At 41.6% G+C, this 27,135-nt stretch overlaps 1 protein-coding gene across 1 annotated transcript in view; it reads right to left on the reverse strand.

Annotated features, from left to right (window-relative positions):
* Positions 1-5,874: 5,874 nt before the first annotated feature.
* The window catches only part of PPARD (peroxisome proliferator activated receptor delta), a 59,699-nt gene continuing 38,438 nt past the window's right edge, over positions 5,875-27,135 (reverse strand). The window contains exons 3-6 of the mRNA XM_089681200.1: positions 22,189-22,327; positions 13,352-13,548; positions 12,031-12,481; positions 5,875-10,832 (exon numbers count right to left, since the gene is read on the reverse strand). Of these exons, the coding sequence (XP_089537326.1) occupies positions 10,585-10,832; positions 12,031-12,481; positions 13,352-13,548; positions 22,189-22,327 (1,035 nt within the window). The 3' untranslated portion in view covers positions 5,875-10,584. The remainder of the gene's footprint in view (positions 10,833-12,030; positions 12,482-13,351; positions 13,549-22,188; positions 22,328-27,135) is intronic.

Genomic DNA, 27,135 nt, shown 5'->3' on the forward strand with positions numbered 1-27,135 from the left:
AATATGTGTTTGGTTTTAAAGGGATGAGGTGGTCACCCTAGCCTCAGCTCCAATGTAAATGAGGCCTAATAAATAAATAAGCAGGTCCAAACACTGCCTCGGAACTGTCATCCACACTGCACCATTCATTGCGGTAAATGGGAATCTCCTGATCTGTGCTTGACATGACTTTTCAAATGCAGCTAAACAACACCATGACTATTTTTGTTGTTTTGAAAAGTATGATATACTTTTGGCACCATGTCTGCCAATTAAAACCCGCTATTGAAACTTTTCAACAAGGTTTTAGCCAGCAGGCTCTCTTATCCTCCTACCAAATATAAATGAACGTTATTATCTGTGAAATGTGTAGACAAAGACAATGGTCTGATTTACTAAAGCAATCAAGTGCATGAATAAATTGCTATGATATGCTTGTACTGTGTGATCAAACTTTGCAGATAGGTCTCATTCACGCTCGCAGTGTGTGTGTGTGTGGGGGGGGGTGTAAAAAAAGGCAATGGAGCTGCATTTTACTGCTCCTCCATGCCCACAATCTGCAGCCATATGGAGGGTCTGCCCTTGCTGTTGCCCTGATACAGAAATTTTAACCTCCTATTGAGTTTGTCAAGCAGTGAATGAATAGGGCCCACCACAACTGTCCCATGCCCACATGCAATGTGAGCAGTTGCAGCACAGTGGCATGGACCTTTAATGTTTAAAACAGGTAGCGCAGAAGTGACATAATACCTCCTGTCAAAAGCCCCTTCAAAAAGTGATCCACTGTGAATTGCATTTCAGAGGTGTAAGTGAGCTTACATACACAGGCATAGCAAACATGATCTGTCTAGTAGGGATGTCAAACTGGTGGCCCTCCAGCTGTTGCGAAACTACAAGTCCCATCATGCCTCTGCCTTTGGGAGTCATGCTTGTAAATGTCAATCTTGCAATGCCTCATGGGATTTGTAGTTTGGCAACAGCTGGACGGTCACCAGTTTGACACCCTAGCAATCAAACAACAAAGTTCTGTGAATAAAGTGCAGTTCCAGTTTGCAGTATTTGTTAAACTTCCAAATAGTGCTGCATTTGTGCCTTATGTTCCAAAAAAGTGTGCTAAGGAATGTGCATGTCAACATTTTACCTGGAAATAAAAAAAATTAAATAAAAAAGAATGTAACAAGAACCATGGTTGCTCACTGTGGAATAAAATGTGCCAACTGGTCTAAAAGGCTTGTACACCATGATGTCAGAGCAAAACATGGCAGCATATGTATGAGTATTTATCATTGCAACCTTTATTCCAAACATCAGCGTTTGAAAATACGTACTCACACCTGCTGTCACCACAGCATGCATATCTTCACATGCACACTGTAAGATCTCATGTTCACATGAAGCTATACATTTTATATTGTGAAATTATATCAAACTTCGGGCACTGATTTTATAAAGTTTAGCATGCAGCTGCTCTACCAACCATCAGGAGTGATAAGTAGATAAGAAGCACTAGGACAGTATAGTGCCTGTGGTACGAGGTCACTGAGTAGACAATTAACATTCCAATCCAGGAAAGAAAGTTTAAAGCGGAGTTCCACCCATTTTTTAAAGTGCCTCTGTTTACATTGTTCCTGTGTTGTACAGCACGATTTGGATAAACCTTTTTTTTTCATATTATAAATACTTTAAAATCAAGTTTCAGGACTGCACTTCCGGTCCTGGGCGTCTAGCTGATGACGTGTTAAGGCGAATCGCAAAGTCTCCTGGGATGTCGGGTCCTGTATCTTAGGAGTCCTTTGGGTTCCTAGTGACTGACTATCGCAGCACTTCGAAACCAGAAATGACACGAATGGGAGGCGTTTGGTGCCATTTTACTGGAGTCCTGTAAGGGAAAACGAGATCGAGTGGTGGATGCTGGGATAGTCAGTAGCACCAAATCCAGGAAGTAAAGACTTGTGGGTTTCAGATGCCCACAGCCATCATGGTGCCTGATTCCGAGATCAAAGTAAACTTTAACATATTTAAAGGTAATTAAAAGGCCATAACTGATAACTTTATCCAATTGTTAATGTTAACAAAAAGGCAATCCTGGGTCTGCTTTTAAAAAAAAATTCTTCTGGGGACTGGAGCACAGCTTTAATGATGCAATAAAATGGCAAATAATAAGATAAAACTTATTCAACATAACAGCTCCAAACCTTGCTGGTGGTGGTTAACAGGACGGTTTAATAATGGGCATCCCGGCTGTGTGAGGTCCTCTATATGGACTGGAGGTGGAAAGCCATGTGAGAGATGTAGTGTCTCCCAGGTTACAGAACGGAACAATTGCGGTGTCACAGGAGATCGCACACCGGAAGTGATGTCACAGCGCCCCGGAAGTGACATCAGTGGATCACAAGCAAGCCAACAGTGCCTATCATTTCTCAACCATACAGGATGGAAGGCAGAGAGCTTTGCTGGGAAGTGCTGGTTGCCATAATGACACGTTTCGCACAGTTTGCGCTTTGTCAAAGGATTGGAATGGTAATTGTCTATTCAGTGACCTTGTACCACAAGCGCTTTAATGTCTTAGTGCAATTTATATTGTACAGCCTCCTGTGCTTGTATGCATGAGGCCTAATACCCTCTACACAGAGCACTCTACAGTTATATTAGGCTACATTCACACCAGCAAATAAGGCCAGTGCGAATTATAGAGGCAGGAGTATTTTGATTCCTGCTGTGTCTCTTGTTGGCTCCCAGTGGCTAGTCAGTGGCCAGACCTGTTCACTATAATAATAGGTCACTAGTGGCCACAGATATTCACAAGTCTCTGCACAGCCAGCAATTACCCTACACTTGGTGTGCTTCCAGTAGCAATCACTGCAGGTAATCACTGGCTGTGCGGAGAGCTGCAGATCGCCACCTAGGCGCTGAGAGCCGTAATCACTGCTGTGAATGTAGTCTTAGGCTGGATTTACACTGTTCCATGTGCCTGCAGTGTATATGGTAAAATGTGTAGGTGTGAATGGGCCCATAGAGTTTCCTCTTGTCTTTCACACTAAAAGACAGTATGAAGATGTGAACAAGCCACCTAAGAAAGAAAATAATTTCTACTTGACATCATTTTTTACACAGAAAAATGCAAGAGTTTGTCTGCATCACCCTTGGTGATTTTTTTTTTTCAGTTGCCTTTCATTATACATCTATGTGCTTTAGGCAGTTTTCTTCCTACATGAGATGTGCATGTAAAATTGCTAACAGCGGTTAGACAGTGAAATTCACATGACACATTTTCGACACAAAGCCACTTAGCTGGGGTATGTTCGGATGCTGAAATGTGTATACTTCATAGCAAAACATACTTTGTAATACTGTAAATGTATTGTATGTACATGGTAGCCTACTGTGTGTAGGCATACACATTGCAGGTGCATAGTGAATGTTTGGAGGACATGAATAAATTGCCCATGTACAAGTAATTCAACAGTACCTGCACGTAAATCAGACCTACACAGACAAGATAATGAAAACTCACAAGGGCAAAAGGACTAGTGGTGTGGAGGGGGGTTACTTTGTGACGTCAGTTATCTTTTTAAAGTAATACACTGCTGCTAGTACAGTAAAGTAGGTACAAACAAGTATCAAGCTAGGCAGGTATCACACTTCTGTGGTACATTAACCATGTTATTGTGCATTGCATTAAAGTGGTAGCAAACATTGCAGGGGCACTTGTACCTACAGGTAAGCTGATGTTAAAGCTTACAGTACCTATAGGCAGTGCTGGGCCAAGGTCATCCAGCGCCCAGGGCAAAGATGCCAAACTGCGCCCCTCCCTCCTGGTTCATGATGTGCAAGCTTAGGGGATCCTACACCCAGCAGTCACTTACTTGTCAAAATCACTGCAGCTGTCACTTCTCCTGTCAGCCTTGTAACAGAAGAATGGCGTCCCCATCCCTACAGCAAACCTTTGCGCCCCGGGCAGCCATCCCTGCCAGCCACCCCTTGTCCAGGCTCTGCCTGTAGGGACAAGGAGTAGGATTAGGAGATATTCACTGTCTCTGCATCCAGTGATGTCACTTGTGCATGTGCTCTGAAGGGACATTAGACTCATGCTGTCCCTTCAGAGCTATGAGCTGGGGCTGTGACTTCTGCGCACATGTGCAGGAGCAAGGTTATCGCGACTTAGCCGTTCAAATGGCCGGTTTCGTTTTAAGGCAAGTCTTTCAAAATGTGCTAGTATGCGATGCATACTAGCACATTATGACATAACCTTGCAGGGGGCCTGGATTTTACTTTGTCGGCATTTACTACCACTTTAAGGCATTCTGTTTATTTGAATGCTGCTAACACATCTTGCACAACCAAACTTCATAATAAGCTTTACCACAACAAAGTAGTGTGAACCCAGAATAATTCTGACAATTATCTGTTTTTTTATTCAGCCTGTGGGCTGAAAGAAAAAAAAAAATAATTAAAACAGATTCCTCTATGCACAACCATGCTATCTGTCAAAACATTTACAGGGCTTCTGCATCTGACTGAATATAGATGCTCTTCAGCCATGTCAATTTGGAGGGGACCAAGACAGACACTGACATAGCAATTGTTACATAGTGTATCCTCTTGCATCTCATTGCTGCTCACTGAGATCACATACCACATTGAGGGACCAAGAGATGCAGTAATCAGATGAGGTGGGCTAGTGTTCTAACATCAAAGTCAAATTTGCATAATTGAGTTTTAGGCTTCATACACATGGGAGATTTTGCCATCTCTCCTAGGCGCCTTTCCTCCTAGTAGCAGAATTTGGCAGAAAAAACACTTTACGCTTGTATCTTTTAGGCACCTTAAGAGCTTGGCCATTAATTTAATTAATTGACCAGAATAATCATTTATTCTGGCCATTGAAATAAATCAACACTCAAGCACTAAATGCACCAAGCGTTAACATGCATTTACACACATTTAGAGGTGTCAAACATTTTTTCTGCCCAAACATCACTGCTCCTGGACACACTAGCAGTGTGGGGTTTTTTGCCTCTAAATGCCCCTGCCTCTAAACTACTCCAAATGCCTATGTGTTTATGGACAATAGGATAACATGCAGGGGTGTTTAGAGGCAGAGAAAAAAAATGCCAGATATCCCTAGAAGTGGCAATAAAACCATCCAGCATTCATGAGGCCTTTCAGGTTTCAGAGCTCATTTAATGTTATCTGATATCTGAAAGTATGTGGGTGTCTACTTTTTAAACCAGCTAACAAATAGCTACTATAAAAGATAAAAGAGTACTAAAAGCATTGTACTAAATCTGACATCAGACAGACAAACCTGGCATGAGACAAACGTGGCAGATGCCATTGCTGACCTCTTTGATCTTATTTATACCGACCAACTTGATTTAACACTTTCTGAATCACTGATCTGGAAAGGTTTGTAGATAAAGAAATTCAGGGTAAAGAAACCCTTATCTACACACTTGTTTCAAGTCAATGACCCAATATTGTAGCAAGAAGTCAACAATCACAGCCTGCACATTTCTACCATGACAGGTTTCTTTTAAGTTGGCCAAACACACTGCAATCTGATTATACAATCACTTACCAAAAAGTGTTCAGTGAAATCTCACAAAAATAAAAAAACGATTCATGTTATACTGTACCTGAGCAAGTAGAACATCTTATCTTACAGAATTATTGGGAAAATATAAAAGAGATTGCACATTCAGATTGCAATATGTGTGGCCAGGCTTAGCCCATTTTTCTCAAGTCGCCATCAGCTAATCTAAGACTTGCTTGCAGCATTTTAGCACAGTAGTCCTCGTGTTTGTAGGCAGTAATGTACTCTTATATCACTTCTGAATATCTTATATAACTTCTAAATTTTAAACAATTTAAACAGAAATGTACATACATGAGTTCTTTGAATATATCTATTAAAAGTATGTTTACACACATTTTCAGCCCATTGCTGTAACATGCATATTGAGGTTTTCCAACTTCTTAAATTTACCTCTTTGGTATACTGTACAAAGAATGTAATGTACACCAAAAGCACCAAATAGGTGTGCTGAGCACAGAGAAATAGGTCCATGTTTATCTAAGAAAATGTTTTGCAAAACAATGCATTGAAAACATATTGGATTAGTAATGTGTAAACTATCACATATTAGGTTATTTGAAATATTAGAGTTTTATATCACAATCAGATCAATCAGCACATAAACCACAGTGTAACGCACATAAGGGCCCCATCGCATCTATGCCTTTTAACACACAATAACGTGTTTCAAATTATTTTTCATGCTAGTTCGCATTTCTGCTGTGTTTATGCATGCTGAACTAAACAAACAATTCAGGTGCATTTTGAGGAATCAACATTTGGTAATGGACCTATTGATCAGAATGATAGTGTACCTCAACATATGAAAATGTGCCAGCCAAAAACAATTAAGACACAGGATAGTGCAGATGAATAGTTATGATGCTAGTATACACTGTTGTAGTTTTAATTGCTCTCAAATTGCAATACAATGTGCTTAGTGTACTAGTAGTATGTCACACTGCACTGCTTTGGGAATATAGAGACTGCCATTGCTACATATGGCTCTTTGGTATATAGTGTGTGGCTCTCAGACCTCAGCAATGTGTAGTGAGAACATTGATTACAGTAATAGCATTGATCTCTACTAGCCTCATGTAACATGTTCACAGTTTCATGTTGTATTCTGTAGCATAGACCCAGCCAAAAATATAGCATGCTCACACTCTCTGACCCTCATTTCCTCTATGTGCGGCACTTTGGTGATGTCAGAAGCTGCGTTTGAGGCCCCCTATAGCTCATAAGTTGACAACCACTGCTATATAGCCCCAAAACTGGAGCAAGCAAAAGTCAGGGGAATATTACTTATCTCTAAACATGTTCTGGATCATTGACTCTGAATGTTTTAAGCTACAGCATCAGAATGGCAGCCAGGGAATTAGTACTTTTAGATGACAATGGCAGCCCCCAAGTCTCCTCTTAGAACACATTAAGAAGAAAATAATGCAAGCAAGTGTTTAGGCCTGAGCCCATCTGTTATCTTCTTATTGTTTAGACAATTTTGTCTTAGTTATTCAAAGTTTTTAAAGCTTAAAGGATAAATTCACTTTTGAAACATGTTACATGTACCACGCATTTTTAGTGTGCAACATATAACATGTTCCCACATCTGCACCCTGCACCCCTGATCCCCTTTCCTGTGACAGCACCCCACACTCACTGTCACATTTAAAAACAGCAAGGCTGTGTGAGGCTCTGCCCACATGGCCGGATCACTGATTCACAGTTTCCTGTGAATAAATAGAGCACATGTACCTTTAGCCATTGCAGCTGATGGCTTATAGTTCTCAGTCGGTGAGCACTCTGGTAATCCATTGATCTTCCTGATCTCAAGTAACTATGAGATATGGACAGACAGCTATCCCCAGAGTATCTTGCAGCAGCCTGAAATTGCAACCTCAATCGGCTAATTGCAACGCTCTGTAGGCTGCTAAGAAAAAAATAATAAATGCATATTTTTTTACCAACAAAAAATGTGCATTTATTTATTTTTTTCAAAAGCCTTTAAAGTGAAGTTAATATGCACGTGTGCTAGTTTCCCAACTCAGGAGCCCGCAACTATCTTATTCTCTATCTGTGCTTCATCCTTAAGATCATCTATGTCCCTGATTACTGGCAGCTATGACATACTGAGGAGTATTTGCCACAAAGAGCCTCCTATTTTTAAATGTTTCCATATGTAAAAAAAACTAGCAAAAAAAACAGCTTTTTCACAGAAAGGGTTGTTTTCTGAAGTTACATTTTTCACTTTTTCTTCTTAAAGACTACTTTAGAAAAAGGAAAAATATTGTTTTACTAAAGGTAAACTTTATGTACAGTATGTGATGCAAAATCAACATTGTGATTATCACCTTTACATGGTACAACTACATACTGTAAGAAATATACATTCTTTCATCTGTGTATGTATGCAAATGTATATTTTATGTAAATAAGTGCTGTATATAGATCATGTCTGTAAACAGTAAATATTGCAATGTAAATATGAGGGGTGTTCAAGTCAAACCAGGACTTTTGAGTTTATATAATAAAAGAAAAAATTTTAAGGAGTGGAAACTGCATTTATTTTTGACATACTCCCCTGCTACATTTATACACTTATCCCAGTATTTAACTAATGCCTGGAAAGGTTCGGCATAGAAAGATTTGTCAGTATGCCTGGACCATCCTAGGACAGCATGCTTCACTTCGTCATCGGTGAAGCAGAGAAAGATTCGTCTCTTGTGCAATTTCACGACAGGTTATGCGTCGATTATCCAGGATCAGGCATTCTACGCACTGAATGTTCACAGGAATGACTGCTGTGGGCTGGGAACCACCATGACTGGGGTCACCACTGATGGATGTACGGCCATCTTTGAAACATTTATTCAAATGTCTTACTGTGGCTGAGCATCTCATCGCCGTACTGTGCTTGATGTCTTCTGTAGATATCCATGAGTTTTAAATCTTCATTCACAAGAAACTTCATCACCATAGGCTGTTCCATGCACACACTAATACTGCTGTCTGTCATCTTGATTAACGGTCTCTGGACTGGCTGTGTGCTGCCTATCAGTAATAGGACACACTTGCCACTTACTACTGTATGTAGTACAACCATGCTGGAATGCCTTTTTAAACCTGTAAAATGAAAAGTCCTGGTTTGATTTTACCACCCCTCATAGTTCAGGTAAATAACTATAAGGACTACAGTAGATAAACATATTATATCTTATATGTTTTTCTAATCTAATCCTTATAGTTGTATGTAAAGATATAGGAACCTCAAACAAATGTTTGCTTATCAAAAGTCTAAATCATTGGTAGTGATGTTTCAGTTTCACATAATGGAATTGGGAAGTCATTACATAGAAAGTCACCATTAAGTGGATATTCTTTGGCAGGCTTATTTAAAGAATAAGGGTATGTTAGATATCATATTAACCAACTCCTTCACTGTATAGACAAGTCTTTTCCCAATCTTTTTACTCCAGGGAAACACTTTCTATTATTTTTAGGTTTTAGGGAAACCTGCTAAATATGATTTTATGCGCATGTACATAAGCGTTATCAGTAAGATCCAGAAAATAATATAGAATTTGGCATACAGGTATTATAGTGTATTTGACTCCCAGAGTGAATCATTTTTTAACTCCATCTTGCAATATATCCTGCAATTATCTTCAGTAAAAATACTGAAATGTAACAAAGAATATTGAAAAGAAACACAGATAATGACATTTTTAGTGTTCCCTCTTACTAGTGGTCAGTAGAAAAATGTTGGTCAGAGTAGAAATGCCCTCTTACATTGTTGTTCAGCAGAAGAAGGGCCCTTGCACTGATGGACAGTGGAGAGTTGCCCACCTATACATTGGGGGATCAGTGAAAAAGGTATCCCCTTACATTCGTGGTCTGTGTAGACGTGCCTATTACAATAGATGTCAGTGGAAAATTCTAACCCTAGCAATGGCGATAGGCATAGGTGGGAAATCAAGTCTGCCACAGCTCAGGAAACCTCTAGCAAATTATAGAGGAACCCAGGTTAAGAAAGGCTGCACTTGCCTGTGCCACAGTAAATTTTATAATGCTTCACACCACAGATGTTTTGAAATCCCTGATTTTTATTGCACAGCCTGCTCATAGCCTAAAGTTTGCACAGGAATCACAAGGTGGGCCCCATTCTCTATAGTACCACCCTACTGAGGTGTCAGATTGTAGTTTCTTGGGCTTATTTCAGGTGGTTTGGGGGGGTAAGGGTTGCCCAACGGTGCTTATAAATGCAACTGTCCACTAATGTCCATGGGCTGCTAAGGTGAGGTAAAAAGTACAGTTACTCATAGCACCAAGGAGAGTGCCTCTACTGTAGTTAGGACCAGTAGATTGGGATAAAACCAGACCAGTTTGGATGGGTACAATCAGACCTGATCCCTTACTGGGTCTTTCCTGAAAAGAAGATCTCTATTGACACTTGAAATGGCTGTGAAAGGCTAACAGATTGGCTTTTGTGTTAAGCTATTTGTGTCACTGGCTTGTAAGTTCTCTGTTTATTTCCATGGTGGATCTACCAGAGGACGCATGATACAGTATTTCTGTACCCTGTTCTCCCTAGTGCATTCTCTGTAGGTACTGTATATAAAGAGAATTCAAGAAGGCTGGTGACAAGAGTAGAACAACTGAGAAGCAGCATTTGGCCATTAACAGCGGTGTTAATTGTAGGGGCAAGCAATTGCATGTGTCCCATCCAGCAATTCCATTGAGGAATCAAATTTCCCAATTCCAGGAAAACCAGAGATATAGAATTTTAGTGGAATTGCTCTTTAAATTATGGACATGTTGTATCTCCTTGAAGGCTCACTATACTTCAAGGTGCACTTGAACTATATATTTATAGTGAACAGGAGTTTAAGAAACGATTTTACATATTTAAGTGCCTTTTGGTTTAACATACAAAACATCTAACATATATATCAGTAATATCTATACAGATTATAAAGTTACTCTCTAAATTAGCAGGTAGTCATAACAAGTTGCAGGTCTAAGTAAGATCAATACATGTCTTTATAGATTTCCTGCAGAAGAGGATGCAGTGATGCACTGGATTCAGTACGTTTGATGCTCTGAACAAGCTCAGCATGCTCTGTCACCAGTTGTCGTAAATCAGCCATCTTGTGAAGGAGTTTTGGAAAGAGGAAAGGTGCATCAGGGTGAGATGTCTGCAGATGACTCCTAAGAGCGCTTAGAATTCTTTCCTGGATGTTCTCTACCTGGGAAGGGCTCATAAGGCCTGGACGGTCTAGCAAGAAAAGAGAAAACACAATGTTAAAAAGTGGACTGAAATAAGACTTGAAAATACTGAATGCAGAAGAACAAATTAGGTTTAAAATACATCAGATGAGAGAACCTAACTGAAAGCAGCATGAGCTTCTAAAAACCAGCTGTAAAGGTGTAACATGCCATACAACGTATAACAATGAAAAAGTGATATTTCCAGAGGTGCCAGACTGAGGGGAAACAAGGAGGCAGTAAGTCACAATATTCATCAGACTGAATTAATTTGTATGTATGCCAGTCACATTTCTGAATCCTACTGTTCTGGAAGTTCTCCCAAGAGAATTTTGAGAGAAAGGAACAGCATCTTATGCTATGGTTTTCTGAAATGTCCTGACACTCCATTTTAACTAGGACCTAAGGAGACAGTAAATACATTCTTGCATATTGTGCTAGTGTTTTCTACAAAGTTCTGGTGTACACTGTCATCCTTAGGCCTCTTATACACAGGTGCCTGAGCTTGTGCAAACTAAATTACAGTATATTTCCCCTACTCAGAAAGCCCAGGTTTCATTAGTAATTTATGAGTAATAAAGCAGACAAATGGATCTTGTGCCTTTTGTTCTACAAGACCAAATCACTGACTGATTCATTCTAAGTTGACTTGGAGTGTTAAGGGACCTGGGCATTTTCAAGACTGTGAATTAACATGCAAGTTCAATTTTCCTGAATATATACGGTATGTTTATGTCTGTGGTGGTGGTAGGGAGAGCACACCACATGAATGCATTTCTCATTCACTGCAACTGGATGTCCCAATTTGGTAGAAACAAAACTATTCACACTAAAACACAAGAGCAAAGTTTTAGGTACCTGTTTTAAACAAACATATTGCTCTTGCTACATCTTTCCACTGGAGAGACGCAAAACAGAAATTATCTGCATTTTTAGAGATGTCAGCAGCAAGAAGTGTGGCATTTTGATATGCAGCAAACTGACAATGATTTTAGTGTATTCACCACCCCCTGAAAAATGCATTGATGATGCTGATAACACCTCTATATAAAGAATATGTTTTGATGTCAACATATTATTATATTACACAGCCAGTAGTTCAACTATCCTATAGGTTTACCCCTTTTTTTTAAAATGATGAAAACAAACATGACATAGAGGGAGAAATGTAACAGTAGGACATGATTAAATAATGGGAAGGTTCTAACCACCGCATAAGATGATAGCAGCTACGAAGAGTGCCAGATCACTGTCATTAAGTTCCAGTGCATTGAACTTGGAGGCAAAGTGGAATTTGGGTTCCATTATATGACAGAACGGAAGACGAAGGCTGCGGAGAAATTCACGAGTAACGAAGCCACGACCTCCAGCTACCAGGAGCCCATCCTTGTTCATAAGGGAGGCTAACATGCAAAATATTGCTTCATGGACTCCATATTTTAGTAGTGTGACTTGATCATTGAGGTAGAGAGAGCTGAAGCCTGGAACACTTTTTGCAAAGTCAGTAAGTGCACGTACAGTCTCCACTGAAGTACATTGGCAGCGATAAAATACATGAACTCCAATTTCTGTTCCAGGAGGATCCTGCATTGGTAACTGCTCCCACACTGCTCCACGTTCAGCCTGCCACAGTGTGTCCATGTCATGTATCACAAAGGGCTGAAAAAAAATAAATGTAGTAATTGATGTTAACAATCTTGTTAGGTGTACTTTTTTGAAATTTTGTTGACTGTGTTGTCATCTACTATAGCATTTACTAGACTTTTTTCACAAGGCTTTGCATGCTTGTATTAGATGCCTACTGGGTTTCACCTTTCTCTCACAAAAACATTTGGGGCTCACCTATCTCTTGTGGAAGACACCTGAGCCTCACCAGTCTCTAACAGAGGACACCTAGGTCCTAAATATCTTCAAAGAAGATATTTGGGCCTCAGCTCTCTCTTATGGAAGACATTTGGGCATTTCCAGCTTCACACAGAACACACCTTTGCCTTACTTAGCTAATATGGATGACCCCTGGGCTGCACCAACCTCTCACATATGAAACATGGCTCCCACCTATCTCTCAAAGAAGACACTTGAACCTCACCTATCTCTTATGGAAGACACCTGGACCTCACCAATCTCTCATAGATGGAACCTAGGCCTCTCCTATCTTGAACATCATTTGTGAAAGCTAATCAAACCAAGGCAAGAGGTGACACTACATTTTACTATGCATTACATGCATTATAAATTGCAAAGAAAATAAAAGCCAAGTAATAAAAGCTAGATAATACCTTAAAAAGAAAATGTAAAATACCAAAGTTGTTAAATGGAAAGCCTTTTAGATTTTAGAATTGCCAATTTCCTGTGTGCTAAGACAGTTTGAAGAACACAAAAACTAGACAGAGAAATACATTCTACTGAGGTGGTATTTTTATATATTAATTAGGCAATGCAACTATTGATTTATGTAAATACCTTGCCCCATGGTTAGTAGGTTAGTTTGCAGTTTCTGTTTAGTCAGCAAATTTCTCTCGTCCTCACCGATATGCTACTCCTGCCAGTTAGAATGTCCCGTGCTCTTTTCTTTGTCATAGTGAAAGTGTTCATATAAGAGGAGTGGATTTGCTGTGTTAGTGCGAGCAGATCTGACACCTGGGAGTCAGTTTTTCCCGAATCCATTGCTGATGTCTGCACCAGGCGCTTCTTCTCTGCTTCAGGCATTCGACCAAATCTAATTGCTGAAGGAGAGTAACAGAGAAATGTAAGCACTAAGAATAACACAACTGGATTAACCACTTGACCTCCGGAAGTTTTACTCTGCTTCCTGACTAAGCCATTTTTTGCGATACAGCTCTGTATTACTTTAACAATTACTGCATTACTTTAACTGACAACTGCACTGTCATGCAACGCTGTACATAAATTAAATTTATATAATTTTTTTCCCACAAATAGAGCATTCTCTTTGTGGTATTTTATCACCTCTGCATTTTTTACTTTTTGCGTTATAAACAAAAAAAGACAGACAATTTTAGGAAAAACAATATTTTTTATTTTCTGCTATAAAACATATCCAATGAAAAAATTTAAAAAGTAATTTCTTCATAAATTTAGGCCAAATGTATTCTGCTACATATTTGTGGTAAAAAAAAATACCAATAAGTGTATGCTGATTAGTTTGTGCAAAAGTTATAGTGTCTACAAACTATAGGACATATACTGGAATTGTTTTTATTTTTTTTTTCTAATACTAGAAATGGCTGTGATCAGCAACTGATAGCCTGACACAGGGTCACCAATGGGGAGAAGCTGGGAACAGATCTTTATAAATGTCAGATGATGGTTTCTTTAAGGAGCAGGGGTGGACAGACAACTCATGGGGCCCCCGGGTAATAGAGGATTATGGGGTCCCTGTGTCCTTGCCCAAACTAAAAAAAGCCTATGAAAAAGGTACCGGGGCATCTCATGGGGCCCCCTACTGACCCCGTGCCCTCAGCAGTGCCCAAGTTTCCAAATAGTCAGTCCGCCACTGTTAAGGAGTCTACTAATAGCAGGTTCCCAATCACGGGAGGTTGAGCCTCTGTTTGAGTGGGGACAAACTAAGTAACAAAAGTATGGTACAATTGTAAATATGTAAACTTGGCTTTCAGGTAATCAAAATTCAATAATGCACTGCCCCAGGTAATATCACCTAGTGTTTTAACTACTTTATTGGCCCAAATGGCTGGGTAAAAAACTGGGGAGACGGGTTCAGCAAGAGTGAAGAGGCCAGGGAGGTACAAGTGGATAGTAGCGAGAGAAGGTGCTGAATTTGCTCCCAGGCTTTAAGTGTAACTCTCATTGTAGTGGTAAAAAGAAACAGTATGGAGTTGTCTGTAGACCAAAAACTTCAAGTTCTCATATGACCAGAGCTTTTTTTCAGCGGGAACGCGTGGAAATGCAGTCCTAACACCTCCAACACTGCATGTATGTAATTGCAAGGGGTGCTCGGGTGTGCTGGAGGGTCTATTGATTCTGGCTGCTGGGAGATCCATTATTGCTGGCAGGGGTCTATTGTTGCTTTGGGCGCTTTTGTTGCTAGGCAGCAGAGATCTATTTTACTGCTTTTTATGTTATCATTAGCAAATTCCATGCAAATTACATAACACCACAAAATGATACTTGGTTCTGTATTCACTAAAAGGGGTGGTACTGGTAGGTGGGTAGGCGGTGGACCAAAGGATGGTGCTCGTAGGTGGGTAGGAGGCAAAGACAAGGGGTGACTTGGAAGGGGGGAGTTCCTGCACCTACTCTCTGAGAAAAAAAGGCCTGCATAGGGCTCTAGTAAAGCAGCCTCCAAGATGGCTGAATCCCCATCATCTCCAAGAGCCATCGTCTTGCAAAAGCCCCTTGGCCCGCCAGATAGTATTTATGGAGGCTCAGAAGGGCTAGGCCCCCCCTGACCACAGGGTTCCTGGAGTGCCCCAAAGCAATCCTAGGGGAAGAGTCGTCCCAAATAAAGGAGCTGAGCAAGCTACGAACTTTTTAAAAGAAGGAATATGGTACCCATATAGGAGCATTTCACGAAAAGTAAAGGTATACCGGTAGAATTTTCATTTTCATAAGATAAATTCCCCCCAAATGTGACAATGACAGATTCTGCCATGCATCTATCTTACATTTTAGAAAATCTATTAGGGGCGTAACACTAAGGGCCATATAATCAGATATGTGAACTGCAATACCCACTGAATCTTCAGGGTATTATCAGTGGCACCCCTGGTCCCAGGATCTAGGGAGAGGATATTCTATTTGTACCAATTAACCCGGAGGCCAGGGAATTTAGTGAAATCTCCCTCTGAATTTCTAAGCCTATCTGCTACAGATGAGCAAACAGAACTGCAGTTAGAGAAACCCAGTCAAAAGAGAGAGAGGGAGGCCTGGTCACAGATAAAGGAGAAATCACTGCATGTAGGTGAGTTAAAGTGGTTGTAAACCCTCTCATATGTCCAGTGATGTGAATAGCCTCATATGCTACACAGAGATTAAAAAAATCCTTCTACATATTTTTACTTGTTTATCTGCAGTCTTCTCTTCTCTACATCCCTTCAAAAGTGCAGAATTGTGATAAAATCCTTCATCTGTCAGTCACACAGAGGAGGGTGCGGGGAGCTGTGGTTAAAGAACTTGTACATTGTGTGAGAGATGATTGGAGGAAAGGGACACACGCCCCTTTCACACAACACACAGGAACAAAGGAACTTGCAGAAGTGTGTTCTGAACACTGTGTGCTGAGCTCCTCCAATACAATTTATCTCATGTGTCTGGAAAACTTCTTAGAGGTGACATATGCTGATAACAAAGGAATGAAGTACCAGAGAGAAATAGGGTTGACACCTCATCCCTTTAAACCCGAACACATATTAATTACACAGGTTATGAGGCTAATTTAATGCAGATAAGGCTCTGAGTCCTAAGTGTAGTACCATCTTAATCAGCCAAAGAACCTGTGTAATTAATATGTGTTTGGTTTTAAAGGGATGAGGTGACCACCCTAGTCTCAGCTGTAAATGAGGTCTAATAAATAAATAAGCAGGTCCAAATACTGCCTCAGAACTGTCAACCACACTGTGTGTGTAAATAGTAAGTGTTCAGTTTTAAAGGGATGAGGTGGCAACCTTAGAGAGAAACTACACTTAGGACTTTGGAGAGAGACAAGTAAACACTACAGATATACAGGTGAAACTCGAAAAATTAGAATATCGTGCAAAAGTTCATTTATTTCAGTAATGCAACTTAAAAGGTGAAATTAGTATATGAGATAGACTCATTACATGCAAAGCAAGATAGTTCAAGCCATGATTTGTCATAATTGTGATGATTATGGCTTACAGCTCATGAAAACCCCAAATCCACAATCTCAGAAAATTAGAATATTGTGAAAAGGTGCAATATTCTCGGCTCAAAGTGTCCCACTCTAATCAGCTAATTAAGCCATAACACCTGCAAAGGGTTCCTGAGCCTTTAAATGGTCTCTCAGTCTGGTTCAGTAGGAATCACAATCATGGGAAAGACTGCTGACCTGACAGTTGTGCAGAAAACCATCATTGATACCCTCCATAAGGAGGGAAAGCCTCAAAAGGTAATTGCAAAAGAACTTGGATGTTCCCAAAGTGCTGTATCAAAGCACATTAATAGAAAGTTATGTGGCAGGGAAAAGTGTGGAAGAAAAAGGTGCACAAGCAGCAGGGATGACCGCAGTCTGGTGAGGATTGTCAGGAAAAGGCCATTCAAAAGTGTTGGGGAGTTTCACAAGGAGTGGACTGAGGCTGAAGTCAGTGCATCAAGAGCCACCACACACAGATGGATCCTGGACATGGGCTTCAAATGTCATATTCCTCTTGTCAAGCTGCTCCTGAACAACAAACAACGTCAGAAGCGTCTTACCTGGGCTAAAGAAAAACAGACCTGGTCTGTTGCTCAGTGGTCCAAAGTCCTCTTTTCTGATGAGAGCAACTTTTGCATCTCATTTGGAAACCAAGGACCCAGAGTATGGAGGAAGAATGGAGAGGCACACACTGCAAGATGCTTGAAGCCCAGTGTGAAGTTTCCACAGTCTGTGTTGATTTGGGGAGCCATGTCATCTGCTGGTGTTGGTCCACTGTGCTTCATTAAGTCCAGGGTCAACGCAGCCGTCTACCAGGAGATTTTGGAGCGCTTCATGCTTCCTTCCACAGACGAGCTTTATGGGGATGCTGACTTCATTTTCCAGCAGGACTTGGCACCTGCCCACACTGCCAAAAGCACCAAAACCTGGTTCAATGACCGTGGGATTACTGCGCTTGATTGGCCAGCAAACTCGCCTGACCTGAAGTCCATAGAGAATCTATGGGGCATTGTCAAGAGAAAGATGAGAGACATGAGATCGAACAATGCAGAAGGGCTGAAGGCCGCTATTGAAGCATCCTGGTCTTCCGTAACACCTCAGCAGTGCCACAGGCTGATAGCTTCCATGCCACGCCGCATTGAGGCAGTAATTGCTGCAAAAGGGACCCAAACCAAATACTGAGTACAAATGCATGCTTATACTTGTTCTATGTACAATCCTTGTTTTATTGATTGCATGTAATATTCTAATTTTCCGAGATTGTGGATTTGGGGTTTTCATGAGCTGTAAGCCATAATCATCACAATTATGACAAATCACGGCTTAAACCATCTTGCTTTGCATGTAATGAGTCTATCTCATGTATTAGTTTCACCTTTTAAGTTGCATTGCTGAAATAAATGGACTTTTGCACGATATTCAAATTTTTCGAGTTTCACCTGTATGTGCTTTGTTCAGTTTTCATGACTGAGGTTTACAACCACTTTAAGTTGCTGATAGTGCTGCGAGCCCTGGTTTGCAAAGCACCTCCTCCTCCAACCAGAAAAGAATATCAATAAACTATTTAGTGTCAATGAACAGTAACAATTAATTGATATAATACAATAGAAGTTGTATTACTACTCATAAAGGGGGTACAGTGAAATTAAGCTAGAGAATGTGGGTAAGCAAAAGTTCATATTAAAAATTTCCAGTAATCATATTTATCTGTTAAAGTACAGCCCACGGATTAAGGTGCAACCACCTTTGTGGCCTGTTCTTGGACTCGAGTTTGACATGCCTGTAATGGAAAATGTAACAAACATAAACTTCACAGAGTGCTTAACTCTTACTTAAATGTGATGGTATAGGAACAGCAATAGGTTATGTGAATGTAACTATGTTTGTAAATCAACATCAGAATGGATTCATAAATAAATAATTCAACAAGTAAAAAAAAAGAAATCAATTAATGCAAAGAGATCAAACGAGGTCACAGGTAACCCATACTCTATACCAGGGCTGGCAACACATCGATCACAGTCTACCTGTTGACCGCAGGAAGGTGACAGGTAGACCGCAACAGATCCCTCTCCCACCCCTTTCCTCCAGCCTCCTTCTCTGCAGCGCTCATTCTCAGTGCACAGCGAAGAGCGGTGGACAGCATGGCTCAGGACGGAGGGCAGGAGGAGGAGCTGGCCAAATTAACTTTACATATTAACCCACAGGTGACTGGTTGCTAGGTCGGTCCTAGCCACCAATTACCAGCTTGTTAATATGAAAAGTTAATTTGGCCAGCTCCTCCTCCCGCCCTCCGTCCTGAGCCATGCTGTCCTCCGCTCTTCACTGTGCACTGAGAATGGCAGCAGTGGAGGAGGCTGGGGGAAAGGGTGGCAGAAGACATTGCTGGAGGGGGGGAAGGGGGCCAGAGGTTACTGCTATGGGGAAAGGGGGGGCATAGGACACTACTGGGGGTGGGGTGGGGGGGAGGTGATTTGCAGAGGACACTGCTATGGCCAGGACCACCCCCATAACAGTGTGCTCTACTGCCCTTCACATTACTCCCCCAACAGTAGTGTCCTCTGCCCCCCCCATAGCAGTGACCTCTGGCCCCCTTCTCCCCCCCCCCCAGCATTGTCCTATTCCCCCTTTTCTCCCATAGCAATGAACTCTAGCCCCCCTTCCCAGCAGTGCCCACTCCCCCCCCTTCCCTCCCATGGACAGGTATTTTAAAAATCTGAATTCCCAGCAAGTGGCCGGGGATCAAGATTTTTCTGGTGCCCGGAATACGGTTGCTTAGGCAGCTGCCTTAGCACACCAGGGTAGCTGGGGGGCAGAAAAATCCCAATTCCCAGCCACTTGCTGGGAGCTCAGATTTTTAAAATACCTGCCTTCCGACGATCCCCTTTATTGTCCTCCTGGAGCAGCTAATAGATAGCATCTCCTCCTTGCCCTCCCACCAGCGTACAGCTACTGCAGGGGATCGGTTCTAATAAACGCTTCTCCTGCTGCTTCTCGCGTCCTTGTTCCTTCTTTTTTTCTGCTGCCTGGCCGCTACCCAAGTGCTCCCCTTTCAACGGGGCTCCTAAAGAAATTGTGCAAAATATAAAAAAATTAAATATGTAAAAATAAAAACTACTGACACCATCCACTGCCCTACTGACACCAACCTCTGCCCTACTGACACTGTCCACTGCTCTACTGACACCATCCATTGCTCTACTGACTGACACCAACCTCTGCCCTACTTACACTGTCCATTGCCCTGCTGACTGACACTGTCCACTGCCCTAATGACTGACACCATCAATTTTTAAGGTAGGCTAAGTTTGTATTTTTAAATACATTTGTTTTATTATATTTTTCTGCATTTTTCTTGCTATTTAGTTAGGCCTTGCTAATTCATTTTTTTAAAAATGGTGCTGAACCCCGGTGATCTTTGACCTCTTTCATGTTGTTCAGGTAGATCTCCACCTCTCAAAGGTTGCCTGTCCCTGGCTCTATACAGAGGTATCCGTATCCCTTCAAAAGCTCCTGAGAATCAATGCTGCCAGGTTGCCAGAGGGGGGAGCTTCAGGAACATGTAGAAAAATCACAAAGAAAACCAGCACAAGGCTCATAGTATCAGAGATAATGGATGTATTGCCCTTCTGCTAATAGTTTTGTGAGCGCATCTCTTTTATTCTTCATTAATATCACTGGTTTTATATACTGCACTATGAGCCTTGCGTTGGTTTCTTTGTGTTTTATCTTGGAGAATGCAACAGGAGGAGCTATCATTATAATGATAATAACACAAGGTGTCGCCAGAGTCATACCTATACACACATAGATCCTTTGTAATGTTGCATCATAGGCCCCATCCAGACGCATCCAGACGCACCAGCACAAGAGTCTCCCTATTATCCTGCTCCTGTATTGTTTCTGCCAGTGTTCAGATTGTAAATTCTAACAATCAGGGCGCTCCAATTCCTACTGTATTATTACTTGCCCTCCAGAGGATTTACCCTCCTTCCTGACCATGCCATTTTTTTGCGATACGGTGTTGCGTTATTTTAACTGACAATTGCGCTGTCATGAAACATTGCACCCAAATGAAATGTATGTCCTTTTTTCCCCACAAATGGAGGGTTCTTTTGGTTGTATTTGATCTCCTGTGTGGTTTTTATTTTTTGCGCTATAAACAAAAAATGAATGACAATTTTGAGAAAAAAAACAATATTTTTGACTTTATGCTATTAAACATGTCCAGTAAAAAAATTTTAAAAATCTAATTTCAGCATAAATTTAGGCCAAAATGTATTCTGCTACATGTCTTTGCTAAAAAAAAAATCCCAATACGTGGAAATAAATTTGTTTATGTGAAAGTTATAGCGTCTACAAATGGTGATATGTATGCAGGAATTTTTTTTTTTATACTAGTAATGGCGCCGATCAGCAACTTATAGCAGGACTGTGGGACTGCGGCTTGCATTCTGAGATTGGGAGGGAACTGACTAATTGTCACTGACATCCCCAGTGACACTAATACAGTGATCAGTGCTAATAAAAAGCACTGACACTGTATTAATGGCACTGGGCAGGAAGGGGTTAACATCTCGGGCGATCAAAGCCCCAACTGTGTGCTGTTTGTGTCTTTCACTGTCAGCACATTGCTTTGTATTGCTCTGCTATGCAGGAGCTGACAGGGGAGAGAACTGTATTGTTTAAATACAGGTCTTTCCCACATCAGTGATACTCGCCGGGTGCCGGCGGGGAATCACCTTCCGGGACCCGGTGATCAACAGCTGAGGCCACCAATGCCGGCACGGGTAGGGCGCACACTCCCCCTGCCAAGAAATGCAAAATCACACATATATATATATATATATATATATATATATATATACACACACACACACACACATACATACATACATACATGCATATATATATATATACATGTGATTTTGCGCAGCCCTGCCACCCTGTACTGTAGCAGTATTTCTGCTATAGGGCGGTGGGACAGTGGTTAAATTGTATGGTAATTGTACTGTCTGCCCTTATGTTGTAAAGTGGTGCATAAACTGTAAACTGTTGGTGCTATATAAATCCTGTTTAATAATATTAATACTTGTTTTACTGATGTTTAAGGGTTCATGCATACAAGTATCAGGTGCAAGTGTTCCTAGTGCTTTTGCCACCAAAAAGGGGTCATGAACCTGCATAGGATACCAGATCTAACAACTGGTTCTGCAATAAATAGTTACAAAACAAATAATTTTGGAGTTAACATAGCAAGCAGAAGTGTAAGAAACATGTGCTACACCCCATTCTGTGGTCCAACTGTATTAAAATCCTCATGGTATAGTAAATGGTGGTAAGTGAACTGGAGAATGGTTAAATATCTGATATCTGGTCATATACAAAATCAAGCCATTTGTTCCAGTGTATAGAAAATGCTTTGATACCTAAATGCAGACTTGCATTTTGAGTATGAAAATACAGTACATAAATGGAAACCTTAGCTCAGCATCATGTACACTTTTCTTACCATTATGGGACATGCCAAGGTTTAAACACTTGTTAAATCGGCAGTACTGGCATTTGTTTCGATTCTTCTTTTGTATCTTGCAGTTGCGATTACAGTATTCATACTGAAGCCTCATCCGTAATGTTCGGCGAAAGAAACCCTGTGAAGGTTAAAACACAGATACTAGGTTCTGGTAGCTTTGTTGTTTAGCAGCAATCTCTTATAGCCCTTAACATCTCAAAAACATCAGCCCAACCCACTTCACGTTATAAAGTTACAAGAGGTCTATACATCATCTTTAAAGCTGAATTTCAGGTATGGCAATTTTTAACATAGCTACATTGGTCCAGCTTGGATGTAAGTATGTATGTGTTATACCCATGGGATCACTGTGGAAGCTGGAAATCACTGTAGTAGGCACCACTACTACAGTAATTGCTGCTAGCTTCTGGGTTCCGTGCCGTGTAGCTGCAGTGCTGCTTACTGAATACAGACTTGCCTGATCAGCAAGCGAATAACTTGCATTGTCTTAATGAATGCAAGGTGTTCTCTGATTGGATGAGGTGGAGATTGTGACTTTGCAATGTCACCTCTCCACCTCCTCCAATTACAGAATGCTTTATATGCATTTAGAAAATGCAAAGTGTTCCTGGAGCATGCACACTGACCAGAGGGCGAGCTCCTTTATCAAAACTTTTGATAATGGAGCATGCCCTCTGATCAGTGGGCATGCTCCAATATGTTGTTACTTCACTTCTGACATCTGGTCTCTGGACCTAGGAACTGGATGTCAATCACCTGCACCACATGCTAACTGCTCCCGGATACCATTGCATTGGACTACAGATGTGCCGTAATCTATCTTTAAAATGTGAGTGTTCATTTACACCACTGTTTACAATTAAATATTAACAGTCTGCACTCAGTGGTACCTTCTTTCATTCATTGTGTGACATTGGATATCTGCTTCTGCTCTATTTTGGAGGCTGCCTTGAGGTACTAACCGTTTCGTGGTCCTTCTACTAGATCCACCAAGTGGCCTTTGTCCCCCTATCCCTCTCCCCCTCCCCTCCATCATGCCCCTTTTTATCTTCCCCCCCCCCGTGTGAATATGGAAATAATTATGGACATCTAATTTTGCACCAACTCACCCCATGTACAGTATGTAGAATGCTAGTTACTTGGATGTTTATGTAGCGCTATTTAGTTGGGTCCCCCTAAGCTCTGCACAGCCAGGCAACATGCATTTTCCACATTTTCTCGCTGAGTCAGTAAAAAAATACTTGAGCTTGTTTTTGTTTCTATTAAGGGTAAACAACTTGGATGGGGTCTTGGGGTATATGGGATGCCCAAGGAACTGTAAAACTTGAGGACAACTTCTTAGCAAACACTGTAAAAAACATGGACCAAAATAAGCTAAAGTCTCTTTAAGGAGCACTGAGTCCCATTTGGTGTACCACCTCAGACACCCAGATGAATCCTTCCTCTTTCACCCTGCTGTCCTGAGGGTATCTCTGGGATTCCAAGATCTGCAATTAAGCAGTCCCGGAAGAGAACTAGTTGGGTACTGCACCTAACCTCCAGGGGGTGTAGAAGTATTCACACTGTCCTGTCCTGTTAACTTGATGAGTTGCAACTGCTTTCAGGCCTTATGCTGGGCTGGGTCCCTCCCTGCTAACAGGTTGTCCTCCCTAGGAGACTTGTGGTACAGTGGAGATCCTTCCGTCCAGCACCAGCCTGTAGATAGCCCCCCTCCCCCCTGGGGCCCCCTCCCAGGCTCCACACTCCAGCACCTTCTCTCAGTCCATCTTCCACCTAACTCCAACACACTCTAATATGCTGCTCAGACTCTTCCACATTTAAGGGTTGCTCTTAGCCACCATGCCTGGCCTCCTGCCTAGGGATTTGCCAAGTTCCCTTAAACATGCAAATCTAGGCCTCCTTCCCTCTTCCATCTCTCTTCTATAAAGTTCATCCAGTTTCTCAAAAGGGTGGGAGGGCTCCAGAAGCCCTGAAATGTAGAGCCCCCAGCCTGTCCTGAGGTAATCTCTCTACCTAAAGAAACCCCCAATTGCTAAACAGCCTGTCCTGGGAGTGGTACACCAGCTCATGCCATACCCCCTGAACAACATATAATAGGGGGGAAGTGTATCCAAAAGCAATAAACTACAAAAAAACCCACAAGAAAGGAAAACATACAGCACCTCAATGGCTAATGAACAGGATATATTTATTGGACGTAAAAAGTGACAATGCACATTCCATACATTCCCTCCCCCCACCGTCTGCCCAAAAACCGGCCCCCACCCCCAAAGAAAACCCCTCAGAAGGTACAACCTAACCCCAACAATATCCCCCTCCTCCACCCCCCCCCCCCAGTACACCCCCAACCCCCAAAGCAGACCCCTCCTCCCCCTCCCCCCCACACACCCACACCATCCCCCATCTCAGAAAGAGATGTGGGTGACAAGGGCCAGCCCTCCACACCTCTCCCTGTCCTCCCTCACTGTGCTGACGGGGACCCTGCTAAATGAAGCTGTAAACTATATAATACGTAAGCAAGTGTCAAATCCTGCTATAGATATGCTGTAAACCAGATCTCAATAAGCCAGCAGTGATATCAGTTCCACAAAGTATTCCAATGGAGAAAAACAGCAAGGCAACTGTGTGCCACATAAAAGTTCTCATTTAACTCAGTAGTGTGCTCTGTTTCTCATGTGTTCACAAGGCTGTTATCAGAGCTTAAAAAATGACATATGGTCGGCACTTAACAGGTACACCCTAGTAGCTGATAGACTCTGCAATCCAAAGGCCATAAAATAAGTGCATAATCTCTCTGCCTCACTCCCAGGCTGACTCATCCCAGGCTTCTAACAAGCATGCAGAAAAAAAAAATCCTATCTATCTAGAAGGTGCTACATCTACAACATTAAATTGTCCGGTTGTTTTGTGGAAGAATTTTTTATTTAAACAGCAGTAACATGGATATACAAAAACTCAATAGAACAGAATAGAACAGCACACCCTACCACCTATCTATTCTGGCAGTCTGTAGCTATTCCTGCTTTGTCTTATCACCTGTCTTCCCATACTTGACTAGTGTCTCCACTTTTTATAGACCTGTTTCTTATCTATTATTACTTATGACCATTTAGGAGTTTTTCCCTTAGCACTGAATGCAGGCTTATTATTTGAGCTGAATCTAGCTCCTTTTTTTAATCTGTATTGAACGCTTTCTGAATTTGGATTTTTCCCTTCTAAGCTTGTACAGCGTTAGAGTTCAGCTTTTAACCAGGTTTATTAGATAGACCAATTTCTTGTATCGTGTTGCAAATTATTTTGAGTTTGCCTGATTATCTGACTAGATTTGTCTGGCACCTTTCCTCCCCTGCAGCCTTAATCATACTAGTATTCCATACCTTCCAACTTTAAAATGTAAATCGCATGCCTTCCTACACCCGCAGCAAAAACATGCCCCTTTTTTAGCAGACGTGTGGAGGTGCCATTAATTCTTAATGACTTAGAAAAAGTTCTTATGCTTTAGAAAAAATGTGTTTTCCCATAGCACTATGCGGTTTCTGTGCAGCTGATGTTTTAGAAAAGGTGCAGGGACCTTTTCTCTGCATTTCCTGCAGGTACAGCAACCCATATAAATGAATGGGCTGCTGTGCCAACATAAATGTTGCCACAGGGAAACCGCAATAGTGTGAACCTAGTCTTAGAGAGATGACAAGAAATGGGAGTGTTTAAGCAATGCTAATTACACTGTTCAACAGGTAAAAAGTTTTGGGCATAAAATTAGCTAATCTTACATAATTTTGGGGTGCTGAAAACGAAAATGACCCTAAAAAAATGTTGATTGGCTCTAGTTTCCATGATATATTCACCCATCTAATGACGTAAGCCATTCAAAATTATGATGCAACTTCAGCTGCATATTGCGCAATTGATACTGGTGACCAATAGAAAATTGCATGTATACTGAGATGATGCAATATTAGCCTTTAATTGCATCACTTCACTGCATAAAAGCTGCAGTATCTGTAGCCGATTGTAGTTCGACAGCATCTTTACATTTCGTTTTATGCTTATATAGGCTACTCAGTAATGCCTCGAACTTGTGTGAATAAAGCAGATAATTTCTGCTATATCTGCGGTGAAATAACTTTTATCTCACAAAAAAGGAGGATAACAGGAATGATTAAGAAAGCCTACAACTTGTATTTTGGCTGCAAGATAGGAGACCAGGACAAGAGCTGGGCACCACATATATGCTGCAATTCTTGTGGGATGGCACTGGAGCAATGGTTGAATGGAAAAAAGGCATCTATGCCTTTCGCTGTGCCAATGATTTGGAGAGAGCCAACAGATCATGTTAGTAATTGTTACTTTTGTATGGTGCCTCCAATTGTAAAAGGGCTAAATAAGAAGAAAAAGTTATCTGTGCACTATCCAAATATTCCATCGGCAATACGTCCAGTTCCTCATGGAGAGGGGCTACCAATTCCTAAAGCACCAGAATCCTTCGTGGTTGAGTCAAGTGAGGAAGAACCTGAAGCGTGTAGTCACTGTCAGGGCAGGAACGCTGGAATGGGCAGGCAGACCTATGGTACGGTCACGCTGCGACTGACGACAGCCACTACCCACAGACCAGAGTCCCTCAGGGCGCGGAGTCTAAGCCCCAGGCTACCCTTCACCAGGGCCCCTGATGGTGGGGATGGACTTGACGCAGCCTGAGACCAGGTCGCGGCCCCCGAGTGACCCCAGCTGCGATAACGACTGCCGCCAATGGCGTACAGCTGTGGGAGCTAGATGGGAACACGAGTAGAGTAGTCAGACAAGCCGGGTCAATAACAACGGAGCAGACAGTACTAGACAGTAGGCAAAGAATACTCAGGTCACGGGCCGGGTTCAGCAACGGGAGGTCAGGTAAAGGGTTAACGCAGAGAGTAGTCTTGTCCAAGCCGA

The sequence above is a fragment of the Staurois parvus genome, unplaced genomic scaffold, assembly GCF_062004578.1.
Source record: "Staurois parvus isolate SC_StPar_1 unplaced genomic scaffold, SC_StPar_1.0 ptg000261l, whole genome shotgun sequence".
Taxonomy (NCBI): domain Eukaryota; kingdom Metazoa; phylum Chordata; class Amphibia; order Anura; family Ranidae; genus Staurois; species Staurois parvus.